This window comes from Lissotriton vulgaris, chromosome 8 (assembly GCF_964263255.1).
Source record: "Lissotriton vulgaris chromosome 8, aLisVul1.2, whole genome shotgun sequence".
Classification (NCBI taxonomy): Eukaryota; Metazoa; Chordata; class Amphibia; order Caudata; family Salamandridae; genus Lissotriton; species Lissotriton vulgaris.
Window position 1 is genome coordinate 1,351,953,053 of NC_141696.1, and position 22,137 is coordinate 1,351,975,189.

Consider the following 22,137-nt stretch of genomic DNA (forward strand, 5'->3'; position numbering starts at 1 on the left):
ATTTTGAATATATTACAAAACGTGTCAATGCAAATGCAAAGGGTTTCACATAAAAGGCTTCAGTTTACGTATATGGCAGATGCTGAAAGTGGTTTATTAGGTCACCCTCTGTGATGATGGTTGTCATAAAGGAAAGTGATCCACTTCAGGACATATGGGGCTGGGATCAATACATACTATATATCTGGAAACACCCCCTATACCCTCAATCTTAAAACAGGTAACAGAGAAAGATGTCACACCATTATTTCTCTGAGCGATAATTAATGACTACTGATGAATCTTTTTGTGTAACTCATACCAGCTGTACACTGACTATACCGTATGTCACATTCACAGATCTAACTGTGTACCTGAAGATTGAAAGAGAAAACAAGGGATTGTATATGTCATCCAATATTCTTCTTCTTCAGTGATAAACATACGAACAGTGGCATACATTTAAATGAAACAAGAATATATATATATAGCCATCAAACACAAATACATGTACTTACAATGTGATTGAACAAATTAAAAAACAAACATACATAAACTGATCTATTACACTGAAAAATACTTAAACATTCATTTAAAGACATAAGACAATAGGTGTAGTGTCCAATGATTGGTGCATGGGGGGTTGTAACTTATTATGATCCTCAGCGTAACAGTCTAAAAGGTACTGCTTGACCCTTTCTTGTGGTGGTCAGAGTACTTTAGCTATTTGTGGGTGATGTCATTATTCACATCACTGATCTTGCATAAATTGATTTGTGCTCCTTGACGATACCTCCAGGCCCACTGTAGGATACGCCGACGCGTTTTGATCATCGTGTAGGGCAAAAAATGTTTTGTCAATGAAGGTCTTCTTCAGGGCTGGGGGCTTTTTTAGAGGGACCCGTCCACATTGGAACTTCCTGCATCTTCTTGAGGTACCAGTGTTCTGAGGTTTGGTGGGCCCGTATCGTACACTAATTAGGATCAGACAATCTGGCCCTTGAGGGGTCAGGGACTAAAGTCGGACTGGGGTTGAGGCTTGGAGTGCTTCCATTGAGAAGCTGATGGCCGGGCAATGTCAGTGGCTACTTGTATAACCTCAGATGGCGCAGCTGCATCTTCCTAGTACTCAGAACCTCTGTGATGATAGCTTCCTTAGAAATGTGGTATATTTTTGTCCCTGAAAGCACTTCTCAACAAAACTAAAAATATAGAAAATCTCTCCTGGAGTTTCAGGTCTGGCTAACCCAATACATAGGTGTGGCTAACTTTTCTATACACTCCCCTTCCAGGGCATGGGCGCATGAAGTGGGTGTGGGCCTGGTTCCTTTCCTATCTGCCTTTCTCCCTTTGAAGACCAGTGTGGCTACCCAGCCTCCTTCCTGTCCTGGCATCTGCAGATCTCCTCCTACCAGATGGTCTCTCTGCCTCAGCTCAGGCCAACTCACACCTCATTAAGGAAGGTTGGCTCAGCCTGTCAAAGGCTGGCTGCTCCAGGGCTGATTTTAGGTAACTTCAGTAAAGCAGTCTTTTTAACGTATTTCCTGAAATAGTTATAATGAATCCAACTGTGGCAATTTGCTAGATTTATTGTAACTCGCTGAATTCTGTCAAAAGATAGACTTTATTAATGTTTAATAACGCCTTCCCATGTTAGTTTACAGAGCTAGCAATCTACAGTGGGGGGAAAACGAAATTGGCAGTTTTTCCCTCACCAGGGCACATAAAACATATTTTATAATATCCCTGCTTATTATCACAATACATCTACCCTTGGGGCACCTAGGGCAGACCTTATATATAAAAATAAGGTAGATTAAAGTCTTTGGAACTACTTTTAATTCCAAAGTTAAAAGCAGCATGCAATGCAGGGTTGCTTTTTAAATAACAGCAGGCACCACAGCAGTGCACACTTAGTGCATTAAATCCACTGGGCCTCTAAACATTCATGCCCTACCATATACTAGGGACTTGGGTTAGGTTGCCAGTACTAATTGTAATTACACCTAATTGCCATATACCTTTTACACAGAGCACTGGCCCTGGGCTTGGATGGCAGAGTGCAGGTCACAGTTAGAGTCAGAAAACCAGCATCGAGTAGCTCCAATGGGGTAAAAAGTGCAGAGGGCATTTGCCCAAAAGCCCTGTTTTCTCACAGCAATAATGAGTCATGGAGAAACCAAGCAAACCATTGATGGCATAGCTTAGCTAATCCTTCTGCCCCACCTACCATCAGGTCCACCACTTTTCTCATTCTATTAGCTTCACCAAAAAGTAATTATGTTGGACTGAATTTTGACTAAATAATGCTCCATGTCTTGTAATACCTATGGGAACACGCCCCATTTCATAGAGGGGCCTTTCCAGAGGAGAGATAGCTGCCCTCCACTTTTAGACAGTATCTCATTGAGCCTACATCTATCCTAGATTTAAAAAAAATATATATTTTATTGGATTTTCAGAAGAAGAATATTCTATTATGACAGTATTGGTGCTGTGTAAACATCTCGTAATTATAGTACATTTGTATTAGTCGGTTGACAGCTATCCTGGATTAAGGAGACATTTCGCCTACCTATTAATCTCCAAGTTATGAAAGATATGTGGGAAAGAAGATTTAGGGCAATAGGTAATCTGCCAACCGCCGACACTCCTTTTTAAGTGCCTAATTGAATATGATTGATTAAGAGTGACCATCCTTTCTCAGTCCAATTAATTATCTTGAAATCGTTCAATGTTAAATAAATGCATTGCTTTGCTATGTGAATATGCAGTCCTAGGTAATGTCCTTGATGTTGCAAGACCTCCCAGTTACAATGCTTTTGACGGATTGAGTCCTCGGCCTCATTGTTGGTTGGCAGTGTCTGCAGAACTAGACTGTGAATCTGCCTACTCCCTCACAAAGTTGTTCTTTTTGAAATTCGGGGGTGCAATCAATGGCCACTGAATGGCATAAGTAGTACATTGAGGCTGGGAGTGCATAAAGTAAAGCTTGTGGATTCATGCAACCAAACAACTGTAAAATTGAGCACAATTAATTTACAGGTTGTGGCTTGTATAGCAACGCAGCTGGCAGTAAATTATAATAAAAGTATGCCAATTAAAATTACTTTTTGCTTTAATTTACACCCATAGGCAAAGCAAGACCTTTTGTGTTCTCTTTCGCCTCCCCTTTAATGTCCTCCGCCATTTCACCTGATGAGTGTTCTCATTTTTCCTTCTCCCTACATAATCATCTTAGTCTACACAGTGAAGTGGGCAGTCCCTGAGACCATCAGGTTTGTGCATGCTGGTTAGGTGTGGCTGCATGGGATTTAGCTGCCAGACAGGACCACATTTGAGCACAAAACATGTACAATATACAGAGAGGAGCTTTTGGTTAGCCATCTTCCGCCTTCGGTGTGTTTCGATGTGCCCCCAATGGTTTCCTGGGTTGTGTATCTGGTTTTAAATTCAGACTAAAGTATTTCGCAGATGTGTGCATTTATTTCTGTGTAGTTGTTGCTTATGGGGTAATAGAGATGAAAATTAGTCACTTTTTTATTTTTATGTGGTCAATAAAAAAAAATTGTATTTGAATAGTCCTGTTATGTTTCTATAGTAACAGTTGTCAGCTGAGACACTGTCAAAGTAAGCACGATTAATACGCACCAGCCAGGTGCTCATTCTTCCCACATATTGCGAATCACAGTATGGTTTATCATCAAACATGAATGCTCCTATTTCCACCTGGCCTACAATAGTTCCCAACTCTGCTCCAGAAGTCACTGTTGAGCAACTGGTGCTCAATGCTGAGTATATGCATGCTGTAGGTGTAGCTGGTGGACATGAAGAAGGCGCAGTGGATTTCCATTGTCTATTCCCAGCGGCACACACCTATTCTATTCTGTTTTGTTTCAGAGTTTTATATAGAACGAACATGGCCCGAACCGAATCGGGTATCAGAGCGCTTTACATAGCACCAGTTACTTTACATGAGGACACACATTAATTTTTGTTAGGCACGGGGAGATTAAGAGATTTGCTCAGAATAATAGGATGATTGGCGTCGTTACCGAGACTCTAACTCAGATCCCCAGGTCCGAGGTCAAGCGCCCTAGCCGTTAGACCATGCCTGCCACAGGTGTAGCTGATGGACATGACACAGCATATTCCTGCGGTCACTGCCATTGGAGCACACACATCTGACACACAGCATTGAGTCACTGCTGAAGCACTTAGCGACAGCCAGGTTGTGTGATTGGTACAATGGCTTAACTACACCATACAGGAACCCTATGTGCTTTAACGCTCCCCAGAGAAGTAGCACTGCACTCAGACGAGAGCAACTAAGACTGCCCCTCTGTAGGGATTTATTGGCCCCAATTCATAGGTCTTATAGAAGATCAGATAGCAACCACAATGCTCTACCTCCTCACACAAAGAGAATACCATTTCAATCGGAGTCTTAACTTGTCTTTTCAGTTTGTCTGCAAGATAAGCTGGCTGACAAGGGGCGGGGACCTTGTATGTTGGTGATCACCAATCTGAAACAGTGGAATTTCAAATTTCTAATGAAAAAAATCCTCATATTTGCTTCAGTTCTTCCAAGCAATCTTTTTACAGTTTGGGTACTTTGGAAACGACTTGAGGTAAATTAACTGAAATGTGACTTTTTTTAAATATTGTAAATGTGTTTTATTTTTTATATAATTGTGGTGTTCTAATTCACCCGCAATACATTTGATCTGACTTATGTTGTAAAATATATATGAATAGCCATACAAATTCATGTGTATGCACTTCAAAAGATATCATGCTTAGATAGATCACATTAACACGAGGCCGGGAGCCCAAAAGAGCTTCCTATCTGACCTTGACTGGACAAGCTTCAACAAGCTATTCTGTACCCCCTTAGAGGTCACTTTGCTTGTCCTGACTACATGATATTTCCTAATCTGGTTGTGCAAGTTGCTTACACAGTGCTGAGCCAGCCTTTCTGATCTGCCCATACATGGCTGCTTATAATTTGCATGGTGCAGACATTGCACATCCATGTTAGCCATATTTGGCTTGGGGCCTTATTCTAGTCCCGCTGATATGGCATTTCAAACTGTATATAACACCTAGATACTTGTCACTCTGGGAAGAATCGGTCCGATAGGCCCTAAGGTGACAGATCTGACTTCTTCCTTGCTAATTAGCAATGATGCATGCTTTTGGTACCAATAAACAAATTTCACTCTGTTTCTGAGCAAACCTGTTATGTCTGGTGAGTTTCATTAATTTGCTCCTGGGATGGTGCCAGTATTTCCCCATCAACTTAACAATTCGGCTTTAAAAACCTTTTTCTTGTACCTAGCATTCAGTGCTGACAGCAAAATAAATAGTTGATTATTTTATTGTGTAGAGAGTATCTCATCAAATGAAAAAATCGTACCATCAATGTTTATGAGGCCAATCTAAACCGTAGGACTTGAAACTTAAGAGCAGAAACTCTGACCCAATAAGTTATGGCCCACCCTTCGAGAGGCCATAGTTTTTTCCTACATCCTCAGAGATGTTCATCCTGCCTGAGATAGGACCCCTCCAATATGCCACAGCACCTGTGGATGGGAATTGGACAAGTGTTCAAGAGGTACATCCGGGATTATTGAAGGAGGATGCCTTGTTGGCTCCTGGTCCCCCATTGCTACTATGGATTGTAGAAGTTGTGATCTGTGTGGCGGCTCAGAGATACTAATGCCAGGAGTAAATGGGCTAGTGTTTGAGAGTCACCACGTGGAGCCAACAAACTTTTGCATGGGTCAGGTAATTAGGCTGTGCCCTGCATTAGTACCTAAATATTATAACCCCTAGAAGGTACCAGATATGGAGTTATGGCAGGTCAAGAGTGGTACCTTAGTTAGTTAGATCTGAACGTGGATTGGATTGGCTCATAATTTACTACACTGCAGGGAGATATGTGCTAAGAATTCACTGAGGGATGAATGGTGTCCGAAGCTAAGGGAGGCCCAGTAGGTTAGGTTTAGGTTTCTCGGTTCAGAAGTACCCAATGACAATCCATTTGTACCTCTTGTGTGATGGCTGATCTGCATGTGTGCGATTTGTTGGAGATTCAGGGGATTCTGATGGACCTGACTGGGATTAATCTCTTTGACAGGGAACCCAACACTTTCAAGTAATGAGAGGGCCTGCCTACACCCATTTAGGAAATTTGGCACTCAGTGAGGTGCTTATATGACTCTTGGAATTTGTAAATTCTGAAGGAAGCACTAGGGCACATGAAACCTCGTACAAGACACACAGCACACTAACATCCACCCTAAAGTAATCCGATGCATGTCCTTTTTCCCACAGAGGTTGAGCCAACTGCGGTCCATACTGTGGGAATAGGGATGTGTGCCACCTTCCCCTTGTGATGAACTATAGGGTAGCAAATGTACTAGAACCTTCTATTTCCGTTTGTATTGACCAGTTAGAAATTGACCTCTCAGAGCTGTTCTGGGTCAGATGGGGATTGAGTTCATGCCATTAAAATGATACCTATGACACAAAGGGAGAAATTCCTCTTCATACTGCATGTATATGTCTAAGTGACCCCTTAACAGATTGAGTAAAGAGACACATTGCAATCTTGCTAGATAAATCCTCTGTTCAGTCCACAACTTTTCTGCATAGCAACATGAAGAATTCATAATCTCATTTGATTCATGCAATCCTTGAAACATCATGCATACATTGTCTCAAGTTTTTGCAAAGAGATTTTTTTAAGATTGTATGGTAAATATAACTTACCTGTGTATCTTTTCCTAGATTCTATGCAAGAGTCATACTTCTGGTGAAATGGATGAATTAACTTTATTACCGGGAGAATCCGTTAAAGACATGGGTAGGTAAATGTCTTGTAACTCATTTTCTGAATTTACAGCTTTTATTGTATATTTTGAATGGCATATATTCACTTATAATGTGCGTTTGGGCCTGTGTGTCCAACATGAGTAAGTGTGAGTCTGCTGTCTGCTATGGCGATCTTCCATTTCTGTCACTTCCAGCCTGCCAATGAATCTAAACTCCTTGCAATCCATAACGAGGAAGTGAGTCCGTCAAACTGGTCAAGCTGAAATGTATACAATGCTACAACAAACAAGAGAAAGAAGATCATGTAGACTAAGAAAGTAATGTTTACATTTTCTAGAGATAAGCATAAAATATTTCAGCATTCATAGGATCTCTATATTGGAAGGAACAGCAGTGCAGTTCCAATGAATAGTTTAAGAATCTTGAGCACTACTGAGCTCGAATTTACACAATACAAGATTTGTGTACTTTAAGAATTACAGAACCCTTGGCTGTTGTAACTATGCATTTAAACTTCATTTAATTGGGCACAAATAACTTGGCATTTCAAATTGAGCACAGAGCACGAAAGAGTAGACTGAATCGAAGACATTTGTTTTCAGATGTAGTTGATATGAAAGGTAGCAGTTAGCAAGTGTGCCTCTATCCTCCTAGTAGGTAGTTAAAACAGTCAGAATTGGGATGCAGTGGGGCAGTGAGACCTCTTGTTACCAACACAATTGGGCTGGCTGCACTAATGATGGCTACTGCTGGCTGCACACCTGGAAGGTTGTCCCACAACTTGGAGCCCGGGGATGTTGAATTAATGAAGCATCTGCTTGTCCAAGGGACATAATGCTTCAGAAATCTGCTTTCCCTGCATAATAATCCACTTGTACCGTTTGATGCAATGCAGTGAGGTAATACATTATGCTATTTGATTGCCCAAAATCAGAGTTTTACCTTCTCCACTTGAGCATCTGAGCACATTTTGGATCAAATCACATCAGCTCACTGTGCCTCAGTTCCCTTGTTTGCCATAATTGTGAGCATGTGCTAAGTGCTAGATTATTGACCGATTTTCCTTTTATAGCTTGATGAACTTTGCCAGATTGTGGCAGAGTCAAAATATTATGGGTCTAAATCTCAAATCTGTTTATGAGCAAGCTTGGATCATACGTGCAAAAGTTGGTTTTGCACTGATTAAAATGATTTTTTTCTTGTGTGCAAATCTTCTCATGGGCCGTAACGGGTGGGAAATTATAGTGCCTAAGCTGCAGTGCGCTTTGAGTTTGTGCACACTGCCAATTTACACATTTAACAGCATTCACAAACTCCTCTCCGTCCTATTCCAACCCTAGCAAATGTTCTGTTCTGTTATGTTATACGTTCTTTTATAGCGCACAACTCACCCTGGGGCATCTCGGCGCTGCCTAGAAAGAACCTAATAGCAGAAAGTCAGGTCAGCAGCGATTTTAAAACAGGAAGACTTTTAGTAGTTTTCTGAAGGTGCTGTAAATCGGAGTTTCCCGCAAGGCCTTGGGCAGTCTATTCCAGTAACTTGGAGCAAGATAGGAAAAGGCTTTATCCCCTGTGCGGCTCAAGCGTATACGAGGGATCTGTAGAAGTCCCAATGTACCAGATCTCAGATTTCTCCCTGGTACGTGTTTTACCAGTTTCTTTCGTAGATAATAAGGGCCTCTACCATTTAGAGCATTAAATGTAAGGCAGCAGATTTTGAAAAAGGATCTCTTCCTTACTGGCAGCCAATGCAGTTCTCTTAGTAAGGGTTCAGAGGGGGAGCCAGCTGGCTGGTTTAAAATCATTCTGGCCGCTGTATTCTGGATCACCTGCAATTTATTTAGCAGGGTCTCACCCACTTCAGCTAGCAGGGCATTGCCATAGTCTAAGCGACTAATCACCATTGCGTGTACCAAGGTTCTGCGGTGATTAGTAGGCATGTATGGGAGAATTTTACGAAGTAGCCGTAGGCTGTAGTAGCAAGAGCTCGTCGTAGCTGCTATATGGTCCTTCATTGTTAAAGATTGGTCCAGTTTTAGGACAAGATTTTTGACACCTTGTTTGGGAACAGGAGCTGCACCCAGGCCACCATTCGTTTGACCAGACAGCCGACGCTTTCCCCAGTAGCATAACTTCCGTTTTTCCAGGATTCAACTGGAGACAGTTATCAGTCATCCAGTTGGAAATTGCCAATATACCCATGGAGAAACGGGCTTTGTCTGCTTCTGGATTAGGACTGATGGTGGAAATGTACTCACGTCAGTGACAAGAATAAACGTCTTTCAGGGTGGGAAGGGACTCCCTCCTTCAAAATGTAGGATGAGGCAGGAGAAAAAAGAAAACAAAGTTTAAACTAGGAATTTGCATTTTCCATGTAGATTGTGGAATGCGCAAATAAATGTGTGTGTATATTTGCTCCTGCATACAACGAATTCTAAAAAGTTTAATAGGAGATGGTTTTTATGCCTACTTCTGCAAACTGGTGAATTCCTGCAAATCTTAAATCTGCACCAGTGCAAGGCCATAGAAATGCAAGTGTGCTTTAGTGACTTTCTTTTTTTAAATGCATTTTGTTTATTAAATTATCGAGCGCAACAATCACCCCCAGGGGATCTCACGGCACTGTATGACTCCCAATGTTTCGGCTGAGGGAACCCCACAAAGAAGATAATTAACAACAAGCATTGGCATAGCCGATAGGTCTCACCTTTGGGGCCTTATAAGTATTTAGTTATGCAACACAATATCCTTCGTGCACAACATCAACTGTTGCATGGCTAAACACTTATAAGGTCCCAAAGGCGAGACCTATTGGCTATGCCAATGCTCGTTTAATTTACAGCAACTATAATTTCCTTGAAAAAAACAGTCTACTCAAAAATGGTTCATCAAATCGATCAAAACGATCAGCATTTTCCATAGGGTTATGTCAGCGTAGTAGTCACCACAGTTCATAAAATTAATAACGCACCACCAATTGTGTGGTAGAAAAAATAACTAATCATGCTTTTTATAACCTTTTTTAGTCACAACCAAAATCAGGCATTCAATACAATGCATTTTACCAGTCTCACGAAAAACATACCATCTAACAAACAATTTTGTGACCTCTGTCCCTCTGACTTCACCCCGGTCAATAACTGCTCAGGAATGGCCTACCCTTTGATAAATGTTTGAATAGTGCGTCTTGGCACAAGAAGCCTTCATTGTTTAAGAACCTGGAGTCTGCATAGACAAGTGATATTAAAAGCACACAAGACAAGGACACAGAAAAACAACATATTATCTTTGTTAAAATATTTTTACGAAGTAAATTATGTTTGGCAAAGAACCAAACAGTAAACAAATGGTGGAGAAGGTTTGTCCAAAGAGTAACTTATGGTAAATAAAATAAATATGGTACCCTGTATTTTTCAGTTCCTTTGGGACCTTTTAAGTGTTTAACCATGCAACAGTTGATGTTGTTGCACCAAGGATATTGTGCTGGAGAACTAAACACTTATAAGGTCCCATAGGAGAGACCTATTGGCTATGCCAATGCTTGTTTCCTCTTTCAATGCGTGCTGCATTCTACAGCGTTCAAAGAGGAAAATGCCTGCACTGATTTTTTTGGTGCAGGACGGTGCCCCTTCCTGCACAAAAACAATCTCTCCATGACGCAGGCATCCTTGTTCCATGCCTGGAGAGAGGAGGGGAGAGCACAGAAATGCGACATATAATTGTAAATATGTTGCATTCCTGTGCTATGGAAGGGCAGCAGCGTGGCGCAGCCAAAGGGCTTGCGTTGCCGCACTACGGCACTTCCTTGTACATCTGCCCCCTTGTGATAAGTCAAAGAAACAGCTAACCAACAGTGCCCCCTATCGGATGCCAAGGAAACTGCTGCTCTGCTGCGCTCCATATTTCAGAAAGGTGCTCCCTGTGCTATGTCTTTCATTTAAGAAAATAAGGATTTTCGCAAGCTTGCGTCCCACTTCTCGGTCCCCTTTTAACACAACGACTCACCTGGACTAGGTACGCTTTTCAGAAGGGTGCGAACTCCACCCGGCGGGTTTCAAAGCACTCGTTGGAAAGTAATGAAAGATTCTGGATGAGTTTTAAAGTGAGAGAATGCCGAAAGGGGGAGGGCACATTGAGAAGAGGGGGTTTGTTGACTGGGGGGGGGATGTGAGATATTGAGAGATTTAGAGAGAGACATTTAGAGAGAGAGATTTAGAGAGAGAGAGATTTAGAGAGAGAGAGAAATTTAGAGAGAGAGAGATTTAGAGAGAGAAATTTAGAGAGAGAGATTGAGAGATTTAGAGAGAGAGAGATTTAGAGAGAGAGAGAGATTTAGAGAGATTTCGAGAATGAGATTTCGAGAGAGATTTAGAGAGAGATTTAGACAGAGAGAAATTTAGAGAGAGAGAAATTGAGAGATTTAGAGAGAGAGAGAGAGATTTATAGAGAATGAGAGAGATTTAGAGAGAGAGAGAGATTTAGAGCGAGAGAGAAAATTAGATATAGAGAGAGATTTAGAGCAAGAGAGAGAGAGCTAGAGAGATTTAGAGAGAGAGAGATTTAGAGAGAAAGAGAGATATTTAGAGGGAGAGATTTAGCTTTGGAGTATTGGCATAGCCAATAGGTCTGGCCTTTGGGACCTATTTTACACAAGCTGCCCAGATCATCCCTGGGGAGTGAACTGATATTTTGGGGGCTTTTTTCCCAGTAATTTGATGACACCACCTGAGGGCTAGGCCTATGTAAGCACCAGTCACGACCTTTGCTTTCGTTGTAAGAGACAGTACCTGTTTATGCCCGAGACAGGCAGGCTAGCAGCACTGCGCATGTGCAGTGTGAAGGGCAGGCACGGAAGTGTTGGGACACCCCAGACATGCCGATTTTCACTGGGTTATGTCACACCAAGGACATACTTGCCGACATTTTGTGGTTCAATAGAGGTAGGCTTTTCATGTTTCAAAATGACTAACTAGCATGATCATGATGTCACCATCAATGACGTCCGGTGGCCTACCCCTCTGTCCCTGTGATGTCATCACGTCACATTACACCATGTCCCTCAGGAGGAGCTGCTCGGCCTGACATGCTGATTGTGACAGTGGCTGGTGAGAGATGCTCATCTCTGCTATATTCAAGAGAAACGATTATCAGACGGGGAGTGGCGGGCCGCACATCTGCAACATACAAATGTGAGAAGTTGCTGCACGTCTGCATTATCTGTGCCCCAGAAAGTGTATTATGTACTTCCCAAGGGTGCCTGTGACGACACAATGCCACAAAAGTAGAGCTGTCTAAGACTTTTGAGGGGATTTTTACATACTGATGTCTAACTGCTCGAAGGAAATGGCAGAGCAGTTTCTGTGTGACGGTGCCAGAGTTTGAATGGGCAGACCCTGGAGGAGACAACAGCTTGCAGATCACACATAGTGGCAGTATGTGCTTAGAGACCTGAGAATGTCAAGTCACAGAGCCCATGTGTACTGGATACCTGGAGACAACACGCGTGCTTGTAAAAGTAAAAGAAAAACACACTGCTGGCACTGCAATCATGTGTTAGCTGGCCCAGGAGTGGTGCATGCGTGTGTGCATGCGTACAGGGGCGGCCTTAGGCATGTGCAAGCTGTGCACCTGCACAGGGCCACCAAATCCCAGGGGCCACCACGCCTATATATATCCTTAATTTAATAATACTCTGAGGATGGATACATATTTACGTGGCGGCTCCTGGCAGGGATTTGGCGGCCTCCGACTCTGTTCCACTTCCAAACAACCTGATCCCCCCCCCCCTTTTCACTGGCCTCCGCGCTCCACCCCGCCCGGACCCCCTCTTCCGGGCCCCCTACCTACGCTCCCTGCCCAGGGCCACCATGAGCCTAGAGCCCCCCCTGATGCGTACTCAGTCTGATCTTTTTTAAAGCACATACTCGTGCTTGGGGAAGCGTCTTGTGAATTGTATTGTCAAATTTGTTTTAAGCATTTACTCGATTTCACAAAATGCTCGTGCAAATTAGCACAAATTCTACTTGCGTCGCAGTAAATAGGTCCTCAACTGAAAATCTACAAAGCCACCTCTCTGACAATGTGTTCACAATGTGCAATTCTTTTTTTTTGTTGAAAATATTGTTATTTGCAGTTTCAACCAACAGAAACACAGCTGGCAAGTCACAAGTGAATATCCAACATTTTCCCAAACTCTGCGAAATTTCCCGGGACAGCCTCTTGCTTTATAGGTGACCCTTTCCGCCATCATTTGCAAGTCCAGCCCCCTTCTCCATTCCCTCAATTGAGGAGGTGAGAGGGCCCCCACGCCATCGCCACATCTCTTTTCGCTGCCACCAAGGCCAGCATTGCAAAAATCAAGTGTGGGCTGCTCAGGTCTATGTCAGCAGTTATCCCTAGTAAAACAAACTTTGGTTCCACCATTAGCTCTGTCTCTAACACCTCACTCAACTCTCCCAATACCTGTGTCCAATAGGTGTGAATCGTGGGGATATGATAGATATCCCTCTGCGGGTGGCCACACCGAATACAACCAGAGTCACTGGCTCGAGCCATATGGTGTACCCTAACCCTATCATAATAAACCCTGTATAGTATCTGATATTGAATAAGTCGTAGCCAGGATTTAATCGCAACTTCTCTGTGGTGCATCAGGGCTGTTTCCCAGTCTACTGTATCCATCTCACCCAAGACGAATTCCCAGGTGGCCCTCAACTTCCCCAATCTATCTGGTGCGTTATTATTCAGGGTCTCATAAGTCAGGGACACTATTTTATTGGGTATCTGTTCTTGCAGTAGGCGACCCTCTAGCGGGGCATATTCCGGCAAGGGAGAGGACAGCGCCGCCTCAGCTCTCCATGCATGACACAGTTGTGCATACTTAAGGACCTGAGCGGGGCGTAGCCCATATTCTGTCACCAATGTCCCATAGGGTTTAAGGTCCCGATTAGCCACCAAATCTCCTAGCGTGGAGATTCCTATATCGTCACAACCTCCAAAACCCCTAAGCTTATGTAGCTCCTTCAGCCATGAGCAGGACCATATCGGCGTCTGCTTTGTTGGTTTATGTGTCCATCCCATCATCTTCCTTGCCCTGTCCCAGACCTCTATAGTTATTTGTGTGGCCGGGAGTAATCGTCTCTTTCCAGTGCCCTCATATAAATAGTGCATACTGGTGCGGTGTGCCATGGTGTCCCTTTCTAATCTATATGTAGGGTGATCAGCTGAAGCATGGAGCCATTCATTTATCTGGACCAAATGCTCAGTCCAGGAGTATGCCTCCACATCTGGCAAGGAGATCCCTCCATTATACTGATTTCTCTGTAGCGTGTCAAGGGCTATTCTCGGTTGCTTTCCCAGCCACAGCAGAGAGCACAGTTCTGCATTTATCAATTTGAAAGTCTGTCTAGGGAGGGGAAAGTATTCGTTTTGTTGGGCATACAAAAAACGAGGTAGCGTAATCATTTAAACATGGCAGCTCGGCCCAGGATTGTGAGGGGAAGAGTCTTCCACCTAAGGGCGTCATCCACAAAGTTCATAATCACTCGCTGTATGTTATTTTGATAGGATACGTTTCTATCTGTGGTCAGGTAGATCCCCAGGTATGTGAACCCCACCTGCACAATGTGCAATTCTTGGGCAGTTCACTGCATTTCACGGTGCCACAGTTTCCTAGCTTGCGATAGATGTGACCAAATACTATGTGCTACATCAAAGAATGGAGATATAGATTGTAAGACCAGATAAACTCCTCCAAGTATTGCCAGCATAAAATTGTTTTGGGCTAGCAACACATGCAAGTTTGGCCTACGAATGCAAAAGTTGGATTTTCACCCATAAAAAGAAGTACTGATAAAGAGTTTTGAGCGAACAAACCTACTCAGAGGAGGCGTCAGTAGTCTGAACAACCATGGAAAAGGTCAGAAATGTACTCTACAGACTTTCACGTGCAAATCTACGCACGTATGTTTACTCAAGTGAAAATGGGTTTCACAAAAGTTTAAGTCCTAGTCTGGTAACCTGCAATTGTTCCGGGTTGCAGGGCCTACTTCTGTAAATTCTTATGAATTCCCGAAAGTCGAAATCTGTTTTAATACAAAATAAGAGAGGCAAAAAAGCTGTGTGTAAAGCGGAGATTTTTTAATCCTGGCTGCTTTTAACTTCCGATGACACTACGCTATTAGACCAAGTGTTTTATCGACAACTTTGGGGTTGGACTACGCATTCTAAGACTCGACTCACCCGAAAGTGGATTTCACTTCGGACGACGAAACGTATAGATTCTGATGGTGGTATTGTCGCCTGTCACCGTGTTCGGAAATGGACAGCCAGTATGACTATTCATGATAAAGGTTGGAGACCGGGAGTTTTAAGCCCTGTGTGTTAATAATATCATAAGCACCAACTGAGATATTGAAAGTGCTGTGATTATTTTCATTTTTAAAGCCTGAAGAAGGTGGTTGGACCTGTGAGACCACCGAAACGCATCGCTTCTTGGTCACTATTAAAGATATATTGTTTTTTTGGAAATATTAATGTTTATGAGATCTAGTCTCACCAAGTTTTTAATTTTATATACACATTGATTTGTCACGCACTTTTGTTTTGTTGTGTTCTTTTTTTTTTAAATCCATAATTTGTATTTTGCTGTGATTTTAATTGCATTTAGGAACTTGGAGGGTATAAATAAATGAAAGCACTTTTTACATTCTGATCACTTGGCTAATATTGGAGCTCCTACGGGTTGATTGAGTCTGGATCAGTTGTTGTCTGGGTTATGTGAAAAATCAAGAGTGGTGTGTGGTATGTTAAAAATTCCCAAAGGGATTCTTTTTTAGACATTGAGTCAATAAAAAATAATACACTTCTGTCACTTTCGTTAAGAATAGGGCCCACATTGGTTTTACACTCACACTCCAATATGCCATTAGAATGCTCTATAGTTTAGTGAGTCCGTCTCGAAGCTTTGCTTTTTATTTCATGTTAAATATTATGGGTACATTTTACTCTAACAGCAAATAAACTGCATCGTAATTCAGAACAAGCATTGGCCACGCGGCCGTAAAAGCTCTGCGGCCGCGAAAGTCATCGCGATCGCAAAAATGAAGAAAAGAAAATTATGCGCACTATTTCACAAACACTTAAGGTCTCCCTGCTACCAGAGCCACGTAAATGTATTTTGAATATGTGGGAGCCGAATGACTTATCCAGATATGGTCAGACTTGGGATGCATTGGGCATCATGGTGGTAAAGAGAGATATAGCACAGAAATGGGGTGCATCGGAACTACCCACCTTAGTGCAGTGGTGCAGGAACATGGACATGCTATTGATAACAGAACTAGCGGTGTACGTAACTAGGGCTTGCCCTCGTAACTGGAACAACGTGTGGACTCCTTGGAATGTATATAGAGGGGATATAAGTGATCCATTGCCGGAAGATGATGTCGCCAGTTCCGATGAAGAAGAAGAAGGGGATTAGGGCAGCTATTAAGAGGTTGCGGACCTAAGAAAACTGAGATATGTCACACATGATGTCGCAATGTTAAACCTCGGTTGTGCATGACTGTATACTTACATCTTCACAGTACTATTGTCGTATTGACTGTCAACGTGTATGTTTGTTACACTGGAAAATAATAAAAATTGTTTAAAAAATAAAATAATGGGCTTGATACATTTGATGAATGGTATATTATGGTTACCATCTGAACCATTGGTACCACTTATCACCAATACTTACATGAGGTGTATCCTGCTTTTTATCATTTCACCAGATATACTTCCTGAATTGAGTAGTATGGTTAGCACTCAAACCATAGACTCCACAAACGATTGTAAGACCTCCAAAGTGGGACAGTTCTTCTGCTTTGTCTTTCTAGCATTGACCCTATCACTCATTTCTTGATGTACCCTGTATTATTCAGAGTTCACTACTTTAGTCATCCCAATTTAATAGTATTTTATTTTATTTAACAAGTTGATCATTAACCACCATTTCCCTCAAGTAGTGAAAATCTATTTGATTTTCCGACATGTTGTGCCCATCAACAGACTTCTATAGGTGACTTGGTCATTATTGTAATCAATTCCCTAGCTGACTATAATGCATTGATTACTTCAGTTTCGACTAGCATGTCTTTAGACTGTAAGCCCTACATAGTAGGATAGTTTTATGATTTTATTTTATCCGGTAGGGCCACCATTCAATAGGATCTTCCGTTATAATCCCCTGCGATCCACACTTGTGGATTTGTTTATTCATCCTACACGTCCTTTAGTCCTGTCCCTTGCTTCTCCAATTTTTTATTCACATCTGCAAGTTCAATTATTTCAATACGTTGCCTTTGTGGATGCGCCCTCAAGCCTGCCATTCTCTCACTCCCCCAGCCCTCCTCCCCCATCTCTCCCTCTTTCTGCTTGTATGCATTTTATTCATCTTCGCCACCCCACAGAATGCATATTGTGCACCCTCCTTAATCCTATGCACAAATTTTCCATGCTGTGTTATCAGTTCTTGGTGCGTTCGCATACTGGGTTCTACAAGTCTTCCCAGCATTCCTTTCACCCTTGGGTGCACATTCTAGTGGTTTCCCCTGTGTGTGCGCGCTGCACTGCGCGCTTAATGCCACACGGCCTGCTTATATATTTTCAAATCCAAGCGCCGATTATTGAAATACGATTCACTCGTACTTTGGACCTTGGCACCTCTACTTGGATATAGAGGGGATCGTGTCTTCTACAGGTAATTCTTTTTGCCCCGTTTTCCACTCCAGTTGGTCAACATGAAGTGTTGACTTGTTTGTAATTCTCCCTTTGCTCTCTCCTTCCCAGGCTGCCCGCATTACATAGGGACTCCTCAGCACTGTTCCTTGGTTTCCCTCTGCCCATTCTGGGCACCACTTGCCTCCACTACTGTGACTACTGTGAGTAGCCATGAGGCTTTACTTGTTCTCCATATTTTTCCTGAACATACATAATTAGCTTATTACCCCTCTTTTATTTTACAGGAGCAGGGTTTTTCAAGAGTACCTCCTCACTCTGGTGAATCACTGACTTCTTTTAGTTTGTCCTAAAACTCATCTCACATGTACCCCTGATAAGACCGGACTCCTGTTTACTGTATGTAAATTTGGTTGAATTAATATCTCACAACTAACGTCCACCCCACCTTTTTTTCTTTTCTTGCAGCAGGCTTTTTCTCTTTGTACTCACTCATTGTTTTGCCTTGATGAGGACCTGTTAAAATACGGAAGGCCAAATGCCACTGACAATATTTTTGGGGGACAAAATATATTTATTACTAATTACATGCTGTGGTTTATACAGATGATGTTAATAATTATTTTGAAATAACATGAACAGATACAAACATTTAGGTCTGATTTTCCTTGGCCATATCTCTGTTTATTGATATACCCCATGACAATACATTTTTAGGTATTGACGACTGAGCGATAATATTGTGTTTACGTGATACTTTATTGGGCACTGTTGTAACTTGATCCTTTTAGGGTATGGATGACTTCTGTTCTGTAACATTTTAATTGCTGACTAATTGCTTTTTTTTTTTGGTTTTTCTAGCAAAAGATGTCACTTACATCTGCCCTTTCATTGGCGCGATTCGAGGAACTTTGACTATTACTAATTACAGATTGTATTTCAAAACTATGGAAAGGGTAAGATTGACACAGGGTGTGGTGGACTAGTTACTGTCCATCACTTGTGAAGCTCTTGCAGTTAAAGTCATATGTGTCACCTGACCATAATGTAATGTTATAAATGTAATGGTTAGGTTCTCCTTGTTTGCAGCTTCTCCGGCGCAGCATGTCAGTCATTTTCATTTCATAGATGTTTTGAAGCTTGCAGTTTGTGTGTTGTACATGAGAGGAGCTTCTGGGAGTAGCTAGTCAGGCATGTTGAGCGAGACCACAGCTTTATCAGGGGTTTGTAAGTAGGAGGGATTACATCACTTTTGCATAGAAAAATGTGCAGAAATGTACAGTAAGCTGAAGAAAGTTTAATTATTGTTCTTCTTGATTCTTCAAAAATATCTTCCTGCTTACAAAATGAGCTAGAAGATGTTGTATTTGTAGGTCCTTTAAACAAAATGAAATGGATAGTATACATTTAAAAAACAAAATCTTAATTTGTCTTTTGTTTTTCATTTATAAATGGCTAGGATTCTCCCTTTGTCCTGGATGCTCCTCTTGGTGTCATAAGTAGAGTTGAAAAAATTGGAGGCGCTCCCTGTCGTGGGGAAAATGCATGTGGGCTAGAAACCGTGTGCAAGGTAAGTTTGTTACAAGTTACTTACATATTTTTAATGATTGCTATGGAAGTGAAATATATGAGGAGATTGTATTTTGTGATAGTTTTAGTTTTTATTAAATTTGTAAGAGCAGAAAAGACACAGATAACACAGAAATAAAATGAAGGCTAAACAAAATTATTTCTTCCAGGATACGATAGTATTTTGTGTAACAATTCTATGTCAAATCCATATTAGTCTAATTAAAGGGACAATTTAAAGGAAGATAACAGTTATTTCTATGCACACCAAATGTTCTTCCAAATAAATATTGTCAATGTGTTTTTAATTCTTGCAACAGACATTTGGAGAAAACTGCTCACTCAATCTGGCTTGAGATGCACTTAGGGGAAAAGACAAACGGCAACGCAGGGAAGTCAAGTTACAAAGTTGCTGGCAATAGTTCGTACCAGCAAAAGAGGCAAAGGAGGCAAGTTGAGCAAGTTAAGTTTGGACCATGAAGATTTTGTCTGCTCCCCTGAGTTTGACAAGAATAGGAAGACCTACCAATGGTTTGGCACAGGCCTTGCTTTAGAACGCTCGGCCACGCTACCGTCTGGCACAGGCCTTGCTTTATTTTTAACATGATCAGTGTTTGTGCATTGAATGTGTTAGAAAATGTGATTGAAGTACCTTCCTTAAGGTAAAGGCCTGATTATTTTTCACAGAAGCAGTTTTAAGTTGTACAACTAATAATAGTACGTTTTCTGAGGCTACTGTTAACGGGCTTCAGAATTACAATTTCCATTCTTCGTTGTGCTTTTATAAACAGCGGTACAAAAGGGGGTGGTAATGGACGGAGCATCTGTACTAATCAAACACTCACACCCAGTCAAAAGATCTGGGTTTAATCCATCACTGTTCTTTCGCCCACTCTGCCACCCCAGTTCAGACATGGCTATATTCAAATCAGTCTGACTGTGCCTCATGGGAACAGTCCAGCCCGAACTGCCAAGCCATGCCTTCCCTGGACCAGAAACAAGCTTCCGAGAACCGGTTTCTGGCATTCCAGCCGTCTTCAGCCCGGCTTGCTTGAATCCAGTGGCAAAGTGAGCAAGGGACTCACGTCTGAGCATACCCTGCCACACTTATGGCGGCCAAAAGCGGTACAAAAGGGGGTGGTAATGGACGGAACATCTGAACCAATCAAACACTCACACCCAGTCAAAAGATCTGGGTTTAATCCATCACCGTTCTTTAGCCCACTCTGCCACCCCAGGTCAGACATGGCTATATGCAAATCAGTCTGACCCTGTGCCTCATGGGAACAGTCCAGCCCGAAGTGCCAAGCCATGCCTTCCCTGGACCGGAAACAAGCTTCCGAGGACCGGTTTCTGGCATTCCAGCCGTCTTCAGCCCGGCATGCTTGAATCCAGTGGCAAAGTGAGCAAGGGACTCACGTCTGAGCATACCCTGCCACACTTATGGCGGCCAAAAGCGGTACAAAGGGGGGTGGTAATGGACGGAGCATCTGAACCAATCAAACACTCACACCCAGTCAAAAGATCTGGGTTTAATCCATCACCGTTCTTTAGCCCACTCTGCCAGCCCAATTCAGACATGGCTATATGCAAATCAGTCTGACCCTGTGCCTCATGGGAACAGTCCAGCCCGAACTGCCAAGCCATGACTTCCCTGGACCGGAAACAAGCTTCCGAGGACCGGTTTCTGGCATTCCAGCCGTATTCAGCCCGGCTTGCTTGATTCCAGTGGCAAAGTGAGCAAGGGACTCACGTCTGAGCATACCCTGCCACACTTATGGCGGCCAAAAGCGGTAAAAAAGGGGGTGGTAATGGACGGAGCATCTGAACCAATCAAACACTCACACCCAGTCAAAAGATCTGGCAGCTGAAATATGGGTGGAGTCGGAGAGATGACTTTGCAAGTTCCATCTTGTAGGAAGGCAAGTGAAAAGTAGAAGAAAACTTCAATGCATTTCATATGTTTTGAACAAGACACATTGTTTACTTAACAAAACAGGAGGCGAGTGCGAGCGTATCGATACTCGCTCCATAGATCATCATGTATTAGGGAAGGGATGCACACGGACCAGGGATACTGAAATAGAGAGATTCGACTTCAAGTCTCATGGCACAATAAGTGTCATCAGGCTTGGGAGAGTATTACATGACTTTGGATATTATTACCAACAGACTGATACAACAATGCTGTGGGAGAGCGAGTTACAACATAGGTAGGCAATAGGCTAATTGCTTAGGATGTATAATGAAATATGATTGGGGCTTATTTAATCTTGTCCTAAAGTGTATATTATTTGCTTAGCTGTTATTTACATTCATTCTGGCCCACGTAATGTGTAGACAAATAGTGTAGTGTGAAATACCAAATGTTGTGTGAGCTTACTGATTTTGGGGCAGGGTTCTATATACCACCTGCAGGTCAGAGATAATCTGACAGGTTTTGTCTGACTCCCAACTCTCTTTTATATGACCACAACTCAATATGGAAGTGTGAGAGACACCTTCCAGTTTTCTTTTCACCTAAAAGTTCATTGATTTCCCTTTGTGGATTATCAAATCTGCTGGATATGACCCCCAATAATGTTGGGGTAACGCAGCAGGATCTTAATAGCAAAAAGCTATAACTATTCTCCAGCTCTTGGATCTTTATGGAATCACAGCCTTTCATGTGTCACAATCTTTCTTTTATTTAACATAGTAGTAATAATGCAATATATTTATCCCTACGCTGCCCTTATGGCACACACCCTATCTGCATGTCCTATGGCATCAGTCGTTTCTTTGTTTGTACAGACTGGGGCCTGGAATGAGCAGAGGGAGGACTGCCCAGCCTCTCCCACTCTAGCCATCCGACTTCACCAAATAAAAAAATGAAACAGTTGGTGATTAGAAGGGGAGGGACAGAGATTGTTCCCAATGGTTTCATTCACATTCCCCACTTCCTACTGCAATTCCCAGTTGGTGAGGTATGTGCAGGAGATGGTTGTAGGGAAGTAGGGACTTGACAGCCCAATAGTAATCCAGCCA

General features: G+C 42.4%; 1 protein-coding gene across 1 annotated transcript in view; it reads left to right on the plus strand.

The window, feature by feature from the left end:
- Positions 1-22,137, plus strand: part of MTMR2 (myotubularin related protein 2) — a 270,640-nt gene that overhangs the window by 38,716 nt on the left and 209,787 nt on the right. Inside the window, exons 2-4 of the mRNA XM_086935293.1 lie at positions 6,775-6,850; positions 18,403-18,497; positions 19,001-19,111. Coding sequence (XP_086791419.1) covers positions 6,805-6,850; positions 18,403-18,497; positions 19,001-19,111 — 252 coding nt within the window. The 5' untranslated portion in view covers positions 6,775-6,804. The remainder of the gene's footprint in view (positions 1-6,774; positions 6,851-18,402; positions 18,498-19,000; positions 19,112-22,137) is intronic.